The 18,667-nt window shown below is 36.7% G+C and overlaps 1 protein-coding gene across 1 annotated transcript in view; it reads right to left on the bottom strand.

Moving 5' to 3' along the window:
- Cntnap5 (contactin associated protein family member 5) overlaps positions 1-18,667 on the bottom strand; it is an 852,241-nt gene that overhangs the window by 48,245 nt on the left and 785,329 nt on the right. Inside the window, exons 20-21 of the mRNA XM_090342979.1 lie at positions 9,151-9,281; positions 2,713-2,800 (exon numbers count right to left, since the gene is read on the bottom strand). Of these exons, the coding sequence (XP_090199105.1) occupies positions 2,713-2,800; positions 9,151-9,281 (219 nt within the window). The remainder of the gene's footprint in view (positions 1-2,712; positions 2,801-9,150; positions 9,282-18,667) is intronic.

The following is an 18,667-nucleotide window of genomic DNA, read 5'->3' as shown; positions in this document are numbered from 1 at the left end:
TTTTTTTTTTTAAAAAAAAAGTAAATATAAATCCTAAAAAGGTAAGAAAAATTAGGGAAGAGCTGCATTGGAAGAGATGGGTGAGAATGTCGGAAAGGTAACACTGCTCAAGAAAAGCTGTATTTGTAAACTGCTTTGATTTTATCTTGAAGACAAGATCAAATCAATTGCTCAGATACAAATTAATGTCTTATAAATTGTGGAAAGAAATACATGTATTTTAGAAGTTGAAGAATTATCTAATTCAAATCTGAATGAAGATAATGTATAGAAAGTCATATCTGATATGATGAGAATGTTTGAGAACTAATGAATACAGATGAATAATGCCTATAAACAATATATTTGCATAGAAATCTTAATACTTTACAATCTTAATGCTAAAAGATACTTTACAAAGTCTACAATAAGACAGGGTAATAACTGAAACAGCTCACAGAAAATGAGAAGACTGTCAATATAGTTGTGGATGTTGTGGAAAGGACTTGCCACAGAACTAACTCTTAATTGGAAACATTGTAAGGGACCATCATAACACTCCTGACTGCAGAGTTGTTCTTAGCAACCAGTGCTAATGGGCCCTTCATAGCCCTGAATACTTTGGTCACACTTGAGGGAAAATGCCATTTGATATTGAACCAAAAGACCCTCAGGCAGAAAAAAACATAGTATCAAAAGGATTTGGTTCAGTGAGAGGAAATCAACCCCAGAAGAAAGTAAAAACATTTAAGGTACAGGAAGCAATGGAAAACAAAAACGTTGGCTATGTTATTAGTCAATAAAGTATATATATATATACAGAGATAAATAAGTACTGGTTATGAGTAAGAGATGGGATTAGAAATAAGGAGAAATTACCCTTTAACCTACTCCTTCCCTTAATTTCCTCATTTCTGTGGTGCATATAATGAAATCTTCCTTGTATTCTTGCTTCATTCTTTCACTTCATTTAGAGAGGGGATGAAAAAAATGTTGAATGGATATATAGGCCAAGAAGTATTGTATTACATATGTACACATATACATATATTTAAGAATATATGTAAATAAATTGCTTAATTAAATGACAAATTAGGCAGGAAAAAAATAAGAAAAAGTGAAGGGAATGGTGGGTAGGGTGTGCGTGTGTGTGAATGTTGGAAAAGGGGCATTGACACTGTACTCATAAACTGCTTTGTTGAATGGCAACTCCTTTGTGTAACTACTTAAAGATTTAAAAATAAAAACAGAAGAAAATAAAAGAATTACCTAACACATAGAAAGGATTTGGATAAATACATTTGTACCCTCAAAAAAAAATCAACCCAGAAATTGTTACTATCAACTGGTTCATTTAACTGTCATTTGGGAGACTGAAGTTGATATTTTATACTGAGTATAGTTATTTTACTGAACTCACGTTCTGTTCAGTCTTGGCAGCATGAAACAATCTCAGCAGCCATTTTTTAGTGGCCTCGTCTCACCTCTTATAATTTGGCATTCTGTCTATACTGGGACCATGGTGGCTTGGTCTCTTGTTTGCCATCAGTAGTTAATCAATATTTCCCATGGATTTGGCCAGAATTTCTGGTGAGTTAGCCATGAAACTCTTAACAGGAGTCCTCACTTGGTACTACAACAATTCCGTAAGGAACTAGTGTCAATTCTTGCTTGGAATCCCCTATGTTGCCACTTTTTTTTTCTTTTTTTTTTTTTTTTTGCCACTCAGCACTGTCAGCACTGGGGCTGATAGAGTAACAGGATCTTGTTTGGTTTAGAGGAAAATCAGATCTATAAGAAACCAGACAGAAATAAGGGACTCATACCTGACAAATTGAAAAACAGAGATGAACAGATTAGATATGAAAACATCATTCAGCTGTGCTTCATCAAATTATATAGAAGGCTTAAAAAATGGAATTGAAATGATGAGGAAAGAATAGACCAGCCAAATTCTAACCAAAGCAAAATTTTCATCTCTGTTATTAATAAGAGCTCAAAAATACAATATTATATAATAATACAAGCTCAGATATTAAAAGAGGTAATATAATTGTGATAAAATGTTCAGAATATCAAGAGGATATGCAAACTTCAGTCTTGCATCAACCTAGTAAATATCATCTTATAGAAATTGAAAATTCAAAACAATTTTCAGTAGAAAAAGAAAACTGTTATAAAATACTACACTTTTTTTCATTCCTGGGGCTTGAACTTGGGGCCTGGGTACTGTTTCTGAGCTTATTTTGCTCAAGGCTAGTGTTCTACCCCTAGTGCCACAGCACCACTTTCAGTGGTTTTGGCAATTTATTAGGATAGAGTATCTCAGATTGTCCTGCCTGAGTTGATTTTGAACTATAATCAGCCTCCTGAGTAGCTAAGATTATAGGGTGAGCCACTGGCGGCTCTTTCAATTATTCAGTTTCTCTACTTGAATTTAATAAAAGTTAAGTAAATTAAGTAAAATGTAAGTTATCTAAAAACAGTTCACGTAAATTTTAAATTACAATATTTTAGATAATTACTCCAGTATTTTATCTTTCTTAAATTAATAATAAAAGCCAGTTTATAGAGTTGCTATACAGATTTTAACATATCCTGCTAACACATCTTAGTTCTAAATTGAGGATCTCATGAGAGCATGATCTGAATCATTAAAGATCCCAAAGAAAATGATTTACTTATTAATTTTAAAGAAGTGCACCAGAAAGGTATAGGATAGAATGAACCGACCTGTGATTTTGCCCAGGGTGAGTGATCGTACTGTCCTGAATTCCACTTCAGAGGAGAAATTGTAACTGAGCCGAAGTTGCTGATCCATCTATGAGAAGACAGAAAACAAAGGCACATCAGTAAGGAAAGCTTCTGCTGGGAAACAGCCTGAAAATGCCCATGGAGTAAGCTCTCTCCTAGATTATCTCTTAAGAGAGGTCAAAAATTACCCTGCCTCCCACTTCTTTGTTCATTGCGAAATGTATACTTTTACAGGTATCTTTCCCTAGGAAAAAAAAATCATCTGTAGCTTTTGACAGGTACTTTACACCCCACTCAGATTTTTCTCACCAATCTTTACTGAATAAACAAAAAAAATTACTCAGAATTTGCTGAGCAGGATTTATATTAAAGAGGAACTCATTCCCTGTTCTTCCTTGTTTCTCTCTGCTTTCTTGGATCCTTCCTGCTTCTCACCTTGTAATTTTTAGGGCCACCACTGTTCTCCCCTTAACATTGACACCTGGATTTACTCTTTTGTAGACTGAGGGTCCCTAGTGACTCACACTCAGGAGACTGAGATCTGAGGATCATGGTTCAGAGACAAGTTAACAGGAAGAATGTCTGTAAGATTTTTATCTCTAATTATCTTATCTCAAAAGAAGAGGAGAAGGAGGAAGAGAAAGAGGAGGAAGAGGAAGAGGAGGAGGAAGAGGAGGAAGGTATTATTAAAAGTGGAGCTATATTAGGTGATAGAGCACTAGCCTTGAGTACAAAAGCTCCCAGACAGTGTCCATACCATCCAGGACCACCATAAAAAAAGAATAATAAAATTTCATCTTGGTAGATTTGGTTGTAGAGTGGAGAGGTTATGTGAGAAATTTCCACTGACAGCCCTTTGGTCAGCAGACCTTGGAGGGTGAGTGAAACCACTGCTAGAATATGTCAGGATTTCTAGGGCTGACCCTTCTTGATCCTTCTTTTCCTCCTCCACTGCCAATTCCAGCTCCAAATATTTGTTGGAGCAAGATTCCCCATCCCTCTCATCTTGATTTTACCAATTGGTCTCCCTCAAGCACTCCTCTAAATATTCATGTCATTGTCACCCTTTGAAAGGTTCCTAGATCTCTTGCATTGCTTAAGCAGCAGAAAACCTACTTCTCCCATCCCTTTTCCCCACAACATTTTCTCCACCTGCCACTTCATTGTGAATGTCCTAGCCTTTTGGTAGTTTCTGCAACAACAGAAGTCACACATTGTAACCTATGAAACTTGATTAAAGGCCATATTACTCTTTTTGACTTATATTACATTGTAATATTGACAATCCCATGTGTGGGACATGACCCTAATGCATATTTCTAAGTCTATTTTTCTCTAGAATACTATGAAATAGGTAAGATATTCCAAAGATACAGATGGACTGTTTGATAATAGATGTCATGGAGATAATAATATAAAATAATCCCCAGCCAAAAACAATCACAAGAACAGTGTCCCATTGTCAACAGGCTCATTTGTCACAGGACATCTTCTCTGTTGGTTATACCTCTTTATAACAAGTGAATATTTTGTTGAAAAACATGGTATCATTTTCTTTCTACATTTTTGAAGAGTACACCTTAAATAACTGAGCTTCCAATGTGTGCCACTCTTTCCAGGATTCCCTGACTCCACCTCTGCAATTGATAGCTTTGTCAGGTGTGCTTGCCTTCTCCATTCTAGTTAGAACTCAGTTATCTTTAAGCTTACATTTTAAATACTACATTATAATATTGATAATTATATATAATTATATATATAATTATGTAATATTGGTCATTATAATATTGTCTGACTCTCTCTCCTCTCTTCCCTACCCCCTTTCCCTCTTCCATTACTTTACTAAATATTGGTTACTTGAAGGTCTAGATCACATAAAGCCACATATTTGCAATAAGCCCCATGAGAAAAACAGCCAATTTTGCTGCATAAATAAATATCTTAAACTTGTTCTCCTCTTATTTAGAGGACTGTGAAGACAGTCTACCACCAGGATGCCATCTGGGTCTTTGGCACCCTGGGTCCAGTCATCATCTCCTCATAGATCCAAGCTCCATCCTTGTCTGTAAGGTTCTTTTTCTGTCCCTAACTTGGCTCCTATTTCTTTGAAAGTGACCTTTCCAGTAGGGTCAGGATACCTCCCATGATGCTTTGTTGCCCAGGCTCCTGGAAGCAGAACTAACACTAACAGGGATTTCTTCCAAAGTAAAGACCAGCTGCAGGATTTTTAGTAGTAGAGATTGAGTGGAGCCTGCTTTAGTTTCTGGCCCTCACCTCCTCCCAGACTGCAGAGGATGAGAAATTCACTGGACTCTGACACACATCTGTTCACAAGCCACACACAGGATTGATAATTGCTCCTGTATGTGACACATTTCTCTTTGTGGAAACTTACTAGTGTTTACAACATAAACCAGATGATTAATGAAGGAGACCAAGCATTAAATGAACTCAGTCAAAGAGGCTTTTAGCAGAATTCCTCGTTCCCAGTATTACAAGAGGGAGGTAGAATGACTCAAAGGATTCTCGAAGCAACTGATGAATGGTTCAGGAGATGGTTTCCAGCTAGTGAAAAATGCAGAGTTTTGTCACACTTCTTTATCCCTATTTTCTTACCACTTCTAAGCTGTAATAGGTGAGGCAGTAAGGACTAAAACACTGTAGATATTTATACTCTTTGGATGACTGAAGCTTGCTCACTGGCCTAGACAAGCTTCACTGGCCTCAGAACCTAAATAATTTTTGCAATCTCAGTGACATTGACAGGGGCAAAGGAATAAGATACACATACATAGAGAGAAATACTCGTCTTTGGGTTTGATCTTTAGTTATGGTCATTTATAATATCTTTATAAGAACTGATTTATACTAGTATAATCATCCTTGGGTATATATGTATACATGTATATATACATATGTAAATGTCTATGCATCATTATATATGTATGCTTATCTGTATGCACACATAAATATGTCACACATATGTATGAATAAACACATGTGTAAATAGGGATTCAGATACTGAATTTCCCCCCAGCACACCAGGGCTTTGAGGAAGACAACTTGTAAGCCTTAAAATTCCCCAGCTAAATTCTGAAGTTTTTTGCTCTCAGAGGGAGGTTTGGATTCCATACTCTCCAGACTTCCATGGCTATATACGTGGAGGTGAAAGGAGAAATAACATGGGGTTGAGTTATCAGAGAATATATTGTTAACAAAGATATTGACTGGCTGAATAGATAAGCACTGGCCCTCTATCTAACAGGTGTGGGTAGTCCCCAAGGTATTCTGAAGCTCTAGGGTAGAGCTGCTTTTTTGCCTTTCTTTCTTTCTGGTTGTGCTGAGCAGCTTTGTCCTTGGGTGGAGAAAGGAGCAATCCAGATTGGGTCAAAGGCTGGCAGTGGCAGGGAGACAAATGTGCTATATTTCCCTGCCAATAAATGTGATCAAAGCTAAAATACAAAAGGTTTCTACCTTTACTTCTTTCTGCTCTCTCAGCACTTTCCAAATAGGATGCTCTCACCTCATAGGTCTGCATATCACAGACTGTAAATTGATTGAGTGAAAATATTTAGATGGAAAAGGGAAAGAAATCCATCTTAGTGCACTCTCAGTGTGCTGTTGGTAGTTTTTACTTGTGGAAAAGAAGACAGGAAATATATAAAAAAAGAGGAAATAGGAGTCATTTGTACAAAAACTCACTAGATTTTCCCCATGTTTCCTACCTGAAACTCAATCATAACATATGGATAAGACAGTAACTTTTCTTGCAGTTTTCCCCAAGCAAGACTTCTTCAAAAGGCTTCCCTCTACCCAATGGTTCAGTGATTATTTGTGTCATATATGTGATAACGATTCCCTCACTTCCATCCTGTTGGAATATTCTTTCCCACATCCAAGGATCACCCCATGTTATCAATGCTAAGTCTATGGCTTCTCTCAATGGCTTCACCCCATTGCCTTTTCTGGGCTACTCTGTCTTGTGACACTTCACTTCCAAATATAGCTTTTGATTAAGTGATCACAGGGATCCTTGAAGAAAGTAACAATCTAATCTTGCTACTTGCATGTCTGAAAATCCAGTGGTATTTCTTCCTGTTTCTTCTCAAGGTCACTTCACTTTTCTTCACATAATATTTTGAAACCTGTGAAACTCTCCATTTCCTTGGCAAATGTTCACTGAATATCTATTGTATGTTAGAGGCTAGGCCCCAACAATTTCTTGGTAAAATGTAAGTTTTTTTAAACAATGAAAGCAGACAAGGTCCTCAATGATACATAACTTATATTCTTAAGAGACTGAACTGAAAGTGAATAAAACAGAAGACAACCTGTCAGAATTGAACTGCACTTAGTTAAATACTAGGATTGATTCGTCACTTAAAATATAAGATTAAATGAGATGGAGTGAGTATAACTACAAAACAGAAGGAACCCATTGGAGTCCTTGTGTGCTGCCATGGGTAGACCTTGGTGAGATCAAAGACAAGCCATGTAGATACAAATGAACAACTAACAGAGGCTGATGTAGTCGGAATCCCGCAAACAACCAAGATTAGCATCAAATCCCAAGTGCAGAGCAATTGCTGTACCAATTGACACTGAGCCAAGTAAGGATAAAGCTAAGATAACACCATGGAGTTCTGCAAAAGGCCATCTGCAGCAACAAAAGTAGTATTTTGGTACAACACAAGGGAAAATGTTATTAGTGGAGGTTTAAAGATAAAGGGAGTAATTTGGATACCTAGCATATGAGCAATATTTCTAACAATTAGGACAATGTAATGAGAATGGGAATCAGAGGCTGATGTCTAAAGAGAGATTTCTTCCCTTGATCCTGAAAGACATTCATGTTTTATTTTCCTTATCATAATGTATTTAATAATAATTTGTGTTGTGCTGAGGAGCATCTAGTAAATTTGTACAAATAATAAAAAGTGGCAAGGCAGGAGCTGGAGTGATACTTGTGATGACATGAGTTCTGATACATTGCTCATGGGGGGGAGGGGAGAGAAAGAGAGAGAGAGAGAGAGAGAGAGAGAGAGAGAGAGAGAGAGAGAGAGAGAGAGAGAGAGAGAGAGAGAGAGAGAGAGAGAAAGAGAGAGAGGGCTCACAGTTATGTGGAGACCTTGGACAATTTTCACCAAAAGGAAAAAAAAAGGAATCTGTGAGGAATACTGATGTGATTACAATTTTGGCTGACATGGAGACAGGGGTGGAGTTTCAACGTGGTGATGCGAGGAGAACAGAGAATGAATGAAACAATACTCTGCTAGGCAGATGGGAATCTTCAGGTCTAAACAAGATAGTGAGAGTCCATCTCAACTCCTGTCTTTATCAGCTGTCTTCTCTTTATGCAAGATCCATGATACTCGTGCTTTCTGACCCAGTCCACCTCTATTCACATTGACCCTTTTCCTGAGCTCCTCCCCCCCACTCTCTCTTTCTGTCTAGTGGATTTTTACTCACCTTCAAGACCTACAATATTCCTCCCTGAAGAAAACACTGATATTCAATATGACCAGCATCCTCCTTCTCACATAACCTACTTCCTTTTCATGCCTTGCTACATTATATTGTGTATTTGATTTCCTTTTTACCTAGCTCCCCTTCTCACCAAAAATCATGAGGTTTTCACACTTCAGCAGCTATTAAAATATCTGGCTACTTCCTTCTGTCTGTTTCTGGTTAAACAGATCATATATGTGGCACAAGAATTTATATTCTTAGCTGGACATGGGTGGCTCATATCTATAAGCATAGCTATTTAGGAGGCAAAGGTCTAAGAATTAGATTGGCCAGGGAGGGTAGACAAATCTGCACGACTATTACCTCCAATGGAAAAGCAAAAAAGCCCAAACTGTAGGCAAAGCTCTGGTGATAGGGTAGTAGTACTCAATAGGAAAAAGAATTTCTATCTCTAACAAGGTACCAGTTGATGATGATGCTAGTGGGAGAGCACATTCTATTAAATCCACCATTTTTGTTGGCTCAATGATTGGGTACTACAAGTGGCAAGGGCCAAAATCTCAGAGCTGAGTCTCATGGAGGAACTACATTTGCTGTGAAAAGATTGGATTGCATAGCCAGGCATGGTGGCTCACACCTGTCATCCTAGCTACACAGGAGGTTGAGGATCAAGGTTCAAAGCCAGCCCAGGCACAAAAGGACCTGAGACTCTTATTTCCAATTAACCTCTAGAAAATGGGAAGTGGGGCTTGGCTCAAGGGTAGGCCACTAACCTTGAGCTAAAGAGCTCAGAGATATTGCTCAAGCCCAAGGGTAAGGTGGTAACCTTCAGCTGAAGAGCTCAGGGACAGTGCCCAAGCCGAGTTCATGCCCCATCGCGCGTACACACAAACACACACACACACACACACACACACACACACACACACACACAATTGGATTGCATACCTGAATCTTCAGTTCTCTGGCCTCTCGACTGATCTTCACATGGTGCATCCTTCGATTGGCAAAATTCTCGGTGTCAATGGTGAAGACATGGGATGCTTCCTTGCGTAGCTGATAGCGAACCTGTAAACTTCCTTGAAGAAAAAAGTTAAAAATTAGAATTAAGAATAGTGGTTATAATATGCAAACTTAGGTGTAGATTGTCCTTCAATTAGACACTTCAGTTTTCTAGGGACTCATGTCTCTACTCATTAATTATTGAATATTTTTAAGTGTTCATTTGGATCTAAATAGAAAATCTTGAATGTAGGAGAAAAATTAAAGCAGGAAGAAAAGAGTGAGAGACACAATGAGGTCAAAGGAAGATAATCTTTGCAGAGGAACTCATACACCTATGTACCTCTCCTCATGTAAAATAATACTTATCAAAATGACCTGCAGAAAATATAAACAAGAGGTTTATACTTTATTGTTGTTTTCTCTTATTTTTGTCTTGTTTATCAGTCTTTGCGAGGGCAAGAGGGGCTATAGAAATGGAGGGACAAAAAGACAAAGGCAGTTGTGGTATTTAAGGGACACTATCAAAAAATGAACTCTACAACTTGTAAGAGGGGAGAAGAGGCCAAAAGTTGGAGAGTGTGAGGGAAAGGGTGACATTATCCAAAAAGAAATGTACTTTCTACATGTCACCTCTCTGTATATTTTCTTTATATAACAATTTAAATAAAGAGAAAAAAAGAGGGTGAGAGAGAAAGAAAGGAGAATGATATGTAAAGTGTGGAATTCCTGTTGAAAACGGAAACAAACATAACTTATTTTGTATTTGGATTGTGAGAGATTGAATAAGACAAAGGCCATTTCTCTCCTATCAATTCCTATGGTGTCTTTCCCAACACCATGGTTTTCTTCTTTTTAGACAAAGAAGAGCAGGAGACATTTCTAGCCTAATATAGAAAGGCAAAGCCTCTGGTTTGAGTCTGGGGTAGTGAAGGCACAATGATCCACTTAACATTTAACTCTTCGTGGCCCACTGGGACATTCATATTTCACTGAGAGAGTATTTCTCAAATAGCTTTTCACTCTCCATTGAGGGTCAATTTACAAATCAATTTACTGGGTCTCAATCAGCAATTTTTACAAAATGAAACAGGATTGAAAGGGAAATAAGAGAGTCCATAGAGACATATTAAGGACAAGGAGTAGATCTGTGTTTAGACTGTAGAGAGAGATGGAAGAAGGGCAGAAGTGAGGGAGAGAAAGAAAATATTACATCACAATTTAGAGTGATTGCTATGGACTGACTTTTTAATTGAAAGTCATTTTATATGAGAAAATAGGTACAAAGAACCACCAAATACTGAGTGACTTTTTTATCTTGGGCATGCCTTCACAGTTAACCCTTTCCCTTATACAGCTGGCTGGCATATTGAGCTAAATAGACCAAAGGTTTACTGCATGTCACAGATGACTCTGTGAGGTCATTTGATCTGAAATCACTAGGGTCCCTGCACAGAGATTCCAAAAGTTCCTTCCATGGACACACACACACACACACACACACACACACACACAAATCCCTCTCTCTCTCTCTCTCTCTCTCTCTCTCTCTCTCTCTCTCTCTCTCTCTCTCTCTCTCTCCTCTGTCTCCCTCTCTCTCTCTCTGTGTCTCTCTGTCTCTCTCACTCCATCTCTCTCTCTCTCTATATATATAGAGAGAAAGAGACATATAGATATAGTATCTATATATCTATAGATATAGATGGATAGATAGATGATAGATAGATAGATAGATAGATAGATAGATAAATAGATAGAACATTGTAGACAATGAATAATGTGGTATACTAATGGACATTTGTATAAAAATGCATTTACTCAATTTTTGGAAAAAGTGCATCTACTCAATTTGTGGCCAAGAAGCATGAGGGTGATTCTGTCTTATCTCCTCAAAATTTATTATGCTTCAGAAATGCCTCCCTAACTTTTCTCACCCCAGAGTTTCCTAAGCTGAAAATAACAGAAAGACCTCAGTCTATGGGAAAACTACGTGCCCATGGCACGCATTCCTTATACACACTCAAGACCTTGATTTTTCTTTCTTTTCTTTTTGTTTTGTTTGCTTGTATGAAACTTAAAAGAAAAAAGAATGGCTTTTCATGGAATCTCAGAATATATACATGAGAAATAAGATTTCCAAGAAGGAGGGTAGAGGAGAAAAGACAGTCAAAACTTTAATATATACTTTAGAAAATTAGAGTGAAAGAAGGGGTGGGTAGGGGGAGAATGAATGAGAATGTTGAAAGGGATAACATCAAGATACTTTGCATTTACAAATTCCTTTGTTAAATGGTGACCCCTTTATTACAACAACTTAACGATTATCACTTTTAAAAATATTGCAAAGCAAGGGCTGAAATGTAGCCTAGTGGTAGCATGCTTCCCTAGAATGCACAAAGCCCTGGGTTGGATTCCCCAATTCCACATATACAGAAAAAGCCAGAAGTAGTGCTGTGGCTCAAGTGGCAGATCATTGACTTAAGCAAACACTGTTCATGGACAGTGACCAGGCCCTGAGTTCAAACCTCAGGACTGACAATATATATATATACATATATATACATATATATACACATATATATGTATATATATATATATCAAAACAATCTCAGAATAAGCAGAAAAGAAGTTTTGACCTATAGAACAAACTTTGTACAACTAATCCTAATTTTCCTGACTACTCAATTATTTAAATTGGGTGTTTTAATGTTTAATTTACCTCAATAAAGGAAATCAGCACATGATCATTATGTGCTAAGCATGATGTATGGGTGCCATCCCTAAAAGTTTGGACTCTTGTACTCTCCTACTGCTTGGATGATTCATACTCATTTATATATTATTTGCATGATTTTCCATATTAGATCTTGTTCCCATTTTATCCACTCTTGCTAATATAGAAAACCTATCTCTTAGATACTAATAAACTGTATGGAATTTATTGTCAAAGTGTTCTGATGCTTCCTCTTTCTTGGTAGAAATAATTCAACTAGTTCTTCAGAAGTCATACTGCTATTTTTTACTATTTTAGTGAGGCAGGTTAACTATAAGTAAAAGAATGCTGAAGGCAACCCTTTCTCCTTCTCATGCCCTAGGAGGTGACCTTGAGTTCTATCTTCCCTTCAGTACCTCCTATGGCCAGCCTCCTTAGGGGTAATGAGTGGTTAGTTTATGATTAGCCCTTCTCCTCAGGGGTAGAGAAACTCCAGACCAGATCTATCCAAGTGACACACAAGTGCAGTGAAGTCTCTTGTGTCCTTAGCTTGACATTTGTGCAGTTAACTCCTACTTAATGTTCATGCCTATAGATTGCATCTCACACATATACACAGAAAACTTGTGCATGCATCAATCCCTTTGATCTCTAAGGTCAGCCATAACTGGGAGCATCTCCCCTTTCTCTGAGCCTTGGAAATCTTTTTTTTATTGTAATTAGTAAAAGGGTTACATGATATTTGCCAGATAGAAGGTGCATTAATTCACATACATTGATACCCTTTCACATCTCTTCTAGACCACATGTTTACTTTTGAGCTACCTAGCAGAGACCTCCATTTATTATTTACTTTATTTTATTCATTTTTCATCCTCATGGACTTGAACTCTGGGCCTAGTCATTGTCCCTGAGGTCTTCAGCTGAAAGCTATTGCTCTACCACTTGAGCCACGGGACCACTTCTAGTTCTTTTCCTTTTTTTTTAATTGCATTTTATTGGCTGGTTCATGTATAGAGGAGATACACTTACATTTGTCAGGTACTGGGTACATTACTTCTTGAACACTGATACAACTTCTTACATTTTTCTCCCATTTTCACTCCCTCCAGTACCATTTCTGTAGCCTTTGTGATGCATTTCCTTTTCGCCATCAATTGTTTTTTTGTTAGTATAGGTTGACATCAAAGTATTATGGAAGGTATATATCGCCTTGTGTGCATGTAGGTAGAGACAAAATGGAAGTTGGAACTAAAACTGATTAGAGCCCAAGTTGTGCTTCTGGAATCAACACACTTAGAATTAAAGGTCCTTTCATCACCAGCAAATACCCTATAAAATTTTTAAAGAGTCCTCCCGTGTCAGTACACTCAATACTCAAGTTATATTTAGAACATTTTTCTTTTTCAAAAACAAACATTTCTAGGCAAAAATCCACAGCATTTCTCTTTGTTATAAATAAATGCTAGGGAAGCAGCATGCTTTTTAAAAAGGACTCAAACATCATAATAAAGAATTTTCTCCTACATCAAATTAGGCACATCTCAATATTCTCTTTGGTCACTTTAGTGACAGTACACTGCTTGAGTTTAATACAAAATTTATAGTGTGATTGAGCTTATGCTGAACATTCTACTTTCATCTGGAAGATTTTGTTTTTATTTCCTTTATATTTCAGGTTGCAAGACACTAAAAGCATTGAGAAGCAAATGATTGGTCCATATGCTTAGTTACTGATGGTTTCAGACTTAGAAACTGAACTGATTTCAAAGACCAGAGTTTTCTTCTAAAAATCAACAGTCAATCTCAAGCAATCCACCCAGAATGGCATCCATGATAACCTTTCTTTCTACCTAAATTTATTCTGGCCTGCCCCTCAGAATTAAGCATAACAATATATGTCCCAGGGAGCTTTCTGTGTCTTTACTTGACTAAACTGTTTTCATGAGCTTTGCAGTGGCCTTTATCCCAACACGGAATCTGTTGAGCTGTTTACTTACTGATCTATTATTCCTCACATAAATCTGTAAACTCTTGAGAGGGAGGAGATAACTTGGCCATCCTTGAATGACTTATGTTAGTCAATAATTAAGGAAGAAAGGAAAAAAGTGGGGGAGGAGGATAAGATAGGAAGAGAAGGAAAGAGGAACAGAATAAGCTCAGTGGAATATAGAAATATTTCACATCTACATCATTATGTTCTGTAGAATAGCACACAACTCTAGGTGGTACTCATTTTAATTAAGTATATATACAAGTTGTTCTTGGGTACTGTTGTCCTAGTATTTATTGGTCTGGATTTTCTTGCTTCTATTTCCTGGTTACCTTTCCTGAAGATAAGCACCTCCTACATTGATGTACCCTCCTTCTCACTCCTGCATGAGATTGTGATAATACAGGGAGTATGTTTAGACATGAGTCCTGACCAAATCAACTGAGCCTCTTGCTGCTTTGTAGCTGTTTATAGTTTCATTTCTTCAACAACCATTGGATTTGATCAGTGTTTGGAGATAGGACATGGCTAAATATTCTTGTCCTTTAGTTTTTTAAAACTGTAATTTTTGTCTTCTCTCATTTTTCACCACCTAGTGTTCTACATGAGCCTGACTTCTACTTTGTGATTAATATGAGAATTATTACATAGATTTGGCCATGTGGTTCTATTGCCTCATATATTATATATATTATTGTTACTGTAAAAGTGATATAAAGAGGAGTTACATTTACATAGGTCAGATAATGAGTACATTTCTTTTTGAATTGTGTCACTTCTTCCCCATTTTCTCCCAGTTTTACCCCTCTTGACCTTCCTTTCTCAGAAGCTGTATAGTTTATTTTCAACAGCTTTCAGATTTTCTAAGGTTTTCCAATTCTCCATGTTAAAGAATAACTACTTACTCCAATATTCCTGGTCCTGTCTGTCATTTCAACTTCATCATATATACTATTCATGTCATAATTAAACCTGAACTATCAATATTCTCCTAATTGGGGGAGGAGGTTGGGGGAAGGAAATGGGGACAAAAAGGGGAAAGGGGATACCAATGTGTGAGAAGTAATGCACCTACTAACTGATGAATGTAACTGTAACTCCTCTATACATTATTCCAACAATAAAAAATAAAGTGCAAAGTATAAAGGAAATAAAAAAAGAAACAAGCTATATAGTGACAAAACTATGGAGTGGGCTTGGAGAAATTGAGTCAAATGTGATTAAAATGAAAAAAAAAACAAGTAAAAAAATGTTCTCCTAATTGGGAGATTCCCAAAGAGGATGCTCCTCTTTGTCTCTGTACATTAGCATAAGATATTTCCCCCTTTATTGCTCAAGAACTGCCTTTTTACATGTCTGGTAAATTCCTCTTCATTATTTAAGAAGCAGCTCATGTAGTCCATGTCACTGCTTGCCTTTAAGCCCAAAGGAGACTTTCATATCAATGTGCTGTCACTATGTCATCCTTAATATCAATTTCAACTTATCAGGACTTTGTCTCCTTTTTCTTCTGGGATTGACACTTTCCTCAAAGACATGGTTGCTTTCTCACCTGTGTGCCTACATGGAATATCATATGATTTATTGTCTTAGCATCTAGAAGATAAAATAGCCACTATGGAGAATGTGATCCTCATTTTTGCTCTGTAAAAAATACTGGAAAAACAAATACCACAATGATTTAGTTATTTCATTAGCATAAAACATATAATCTACTAAGTAGAGAACAAAGCAACAGTTCTAGTTGATACTGTGATGTGTTTACCATATATAAACCAAAAAAAAACTTGGGGACAGTTAAGTCATGTAGCTCTGCTTTACCCACACAGGCTGTTCTAACCCTTCAGCACATATCACCATACCCTTCTAACACATTTGCACTAGTCTCACAGATATCAGTCTTACATCCTAATTCCTCCATATATTCTTTCAATTTATTTCTATTTAGCACCTAAAGTGAGACCTAGACTCTGTATCAGGTATCATTGCTGAAAATGGATGTTTCAATGGCTCTCCAATGTACTTAGAATAAAACCCACTCTTATACATGGTTAGATGATTCTATAGGTGCTATTATGAATTTATTTCATTATGCATTTCACCTTATCCATCAATCTCCAACTACTCTTCATCTGTTTTCCGTTCTTCCTGAATGTGTTCATACCACAAATGTCTTATAGTTTATACCTGCTCTACTACACTCCAGCTAGAATTTTCACATTTTGAGGGAAAGCTCCTCCTCCAGCCTACTTTGGTCCAAAGTGACATAAACAGGGATGTTTTCCATAAGCATACATTCTCTATAACTCTTCTTCAGACTATGACTGATTACCATGAAATCACTATTAGATTTTGGTACTTTTACGACTAGTTATAGCTTCTAAATTACCTCAGTTACAAGTATACTCTCTTTCTTTCTGTGCTACCATTCTGCCCTAACTATTCATGTAAAGTAAAGCTTGACACCTAGCAATTTTCAACCCTTTCCCAGGCTTTTCTCATTTCTTCTACCAGGCTCAGAATTCCTGGTTTATTACCATAAGCATCCATTACACACAGTTTCACATCCCTTGATTCATTATAGATTTATTGAATGTGGATATTCCTTTGGCAAAACCATAAACACTTACTCTATTCCTGTGTGGTTTAGCTCTTAGAAGAAAACACAAATCAGGCAGACCATTTAGTAGACACTTAAAATTCATAACCACCAACTTCCAGTGAGGCTTGCCAAATCCCTTTCAATCTCAGGGTATTTAATATGCCATCTCGCCTATTGATTCAGATTACATTCAATAATGTCTCCTTTCTGAGGCTTCCAGGTTTGTCTTATCCTCCTCTTTTTTGACTAGTATGTATGTCTCCTACTTCTCTAAGAAAACTGAATCAACAGAAAAGAACTTCTATAAACGCATGACATCATATGCCATAATGACCAAATTGTACTGTCACTTTCTGAACACAAAAACTCTTTTTTCTTTCTATTAGTTCAGTCACACCATTTGTGCTCAAGCTAAGCTACTTTGTGTGATACTTCTCTTCTCTTCTACTCAAAGATATCATTCAAACATAAATCACCAGACAATTTCCTTTACAATTTATGCTTATTTAACAAAGTTTCACTTGTAATGCTTTTCTAAAGAAGATAGCAAATGACTAATGAGATAACAATGGTACTGAACATCAGAGAAATAAAAATCAAAACCATTGTAACATATTGTTGTCTTCCATCTTTTAAAATGGCTACAACCACAGACAACAATTAGCAAAAATGTAAAGGAAAAGGAGCTCTTGTCCACTACCCAGAAAAATGTAGTTGTTATGGAACACAGGGTACATGCTTATAAAATATTAAAATGGAACTAGTAGAAGATTAGCAATCCTACTCTGGAAATATACTCCAAAGTGACAGTATGTGAGTAAAAATCATGGACATAGAAGAAGACAAGAAAACTTATAAACCCTCACTTGTACATGTATTCTAAGCTATAAAGTTAACGGAATCAGGATTATTAGGGAATGAGGAGTGACTGGTCAACTCCATAAATTCAAATTATCAGGTCAACAGGTTTTGACAGTATAATGCATTACACAGCTAGTAATAGAACTGTTCATGTACTTGTGGCTGTAATATTACATCTTGCATACTCATATGTTGTCATTATACACAGTTAACATATCCAAACATTATCAAAACGTCTAATAAAATACAAAGTACAAAAATAGACAATAAAAAGTTAGATAAAAAATTAAATGTATGAAACGAGTCCAAAATGTTGGTCAATATCTAAATATTAAAGCTAAGCAACCCTCCCTCCACATTTTATGCTTAAAAATGGCAAACTCGATGAACACTGTAGTTATTTTATGTAGCAAAAATAAGCAGTTAGATTATTCTTATCCAAACCTCCTATCTTCAGCAAGATAGGGCAGAAAATAATCAGCTATCCTAGGGAGCACATTGTTGGCTATTTGAGAATTTTTCATGAATCAGTAATGGCAATGCATTGTGCATTCCCAGATCCACTCAGCTGTGCTGGCTTTCTAGAACTCAATTCATTCTTTCTTCAAAAACAACCTTGATAACTCTCAGAGGAAGTAATAAACAGGTACCCAATCTTCCAGCTTATCTGGCTGTTGATGGGTTATGGTTTACCTTCTTCAGTCTGTTCTAAACATTAATAGGAACAATTATCTATTTCTATTTTAATACTTCTATTTATGTTAGCACAAAATATCCCGCAAACTGCCTTACCTGTAACTTCAGAGGCATTTGCAAAATAAAAGAGCCCCACTCCTATGAGTGAACAGAAAACAATTACCGGTCTCCCATGGTATCTTCCTTTGACACAATTCCCTTGTGCGATTTGTGAAATTGCAGTCTTTTTCAATGAAAGAAAAGTACAAGAACTTATAGAATGCAATTAATTAATTCTATTGAAAATTCTTTAATTTTTATTTTTCAATTTGTGTGTTGAAATGAATTCAAACCATCTGCCCTGCTCAGGACTATGTCCATGCTTGCGGCTCAGGAATTGCTTTAGGATGCAGACTGTGCGAGAGTGGCTGATAGTTTTTGTGCTAAGAGATTTCACTGAGCTACTAAAGATCTCTTTTTCTTTCTTCAGAGACCCAATTAGACTTCACTTACATTTTAAAAATACCTTGCTTGCATTTGTATATGATTTATTGAGTATTAAGGCATTACTCATTAGGACTCAATGTAGTAATTAATCTTCAAAATATTCAGGATAAAG

The sequence above is a fragment of the Megascapheus bottae genome, chromosome 12, assembly GCF_031878675.1.
Source record: "Megascapheus bottae isolate mThoBot1 chromosome 12, mThoBot2.hap1, whole genome shotgun sequence".
Taxonomy (NCBI): domain Eukaryota; kingdom Metazoa; phylum Chordata; class Mammalia; order Rodentia; family Geomyidae; genus Megascapheus; species Megascapheus bottae.
The sequence above is the reverse complement of the archived record's forward strand: the minus strand, read 5'-3'. Positions and strand labels throughout refer to the sequence as shown.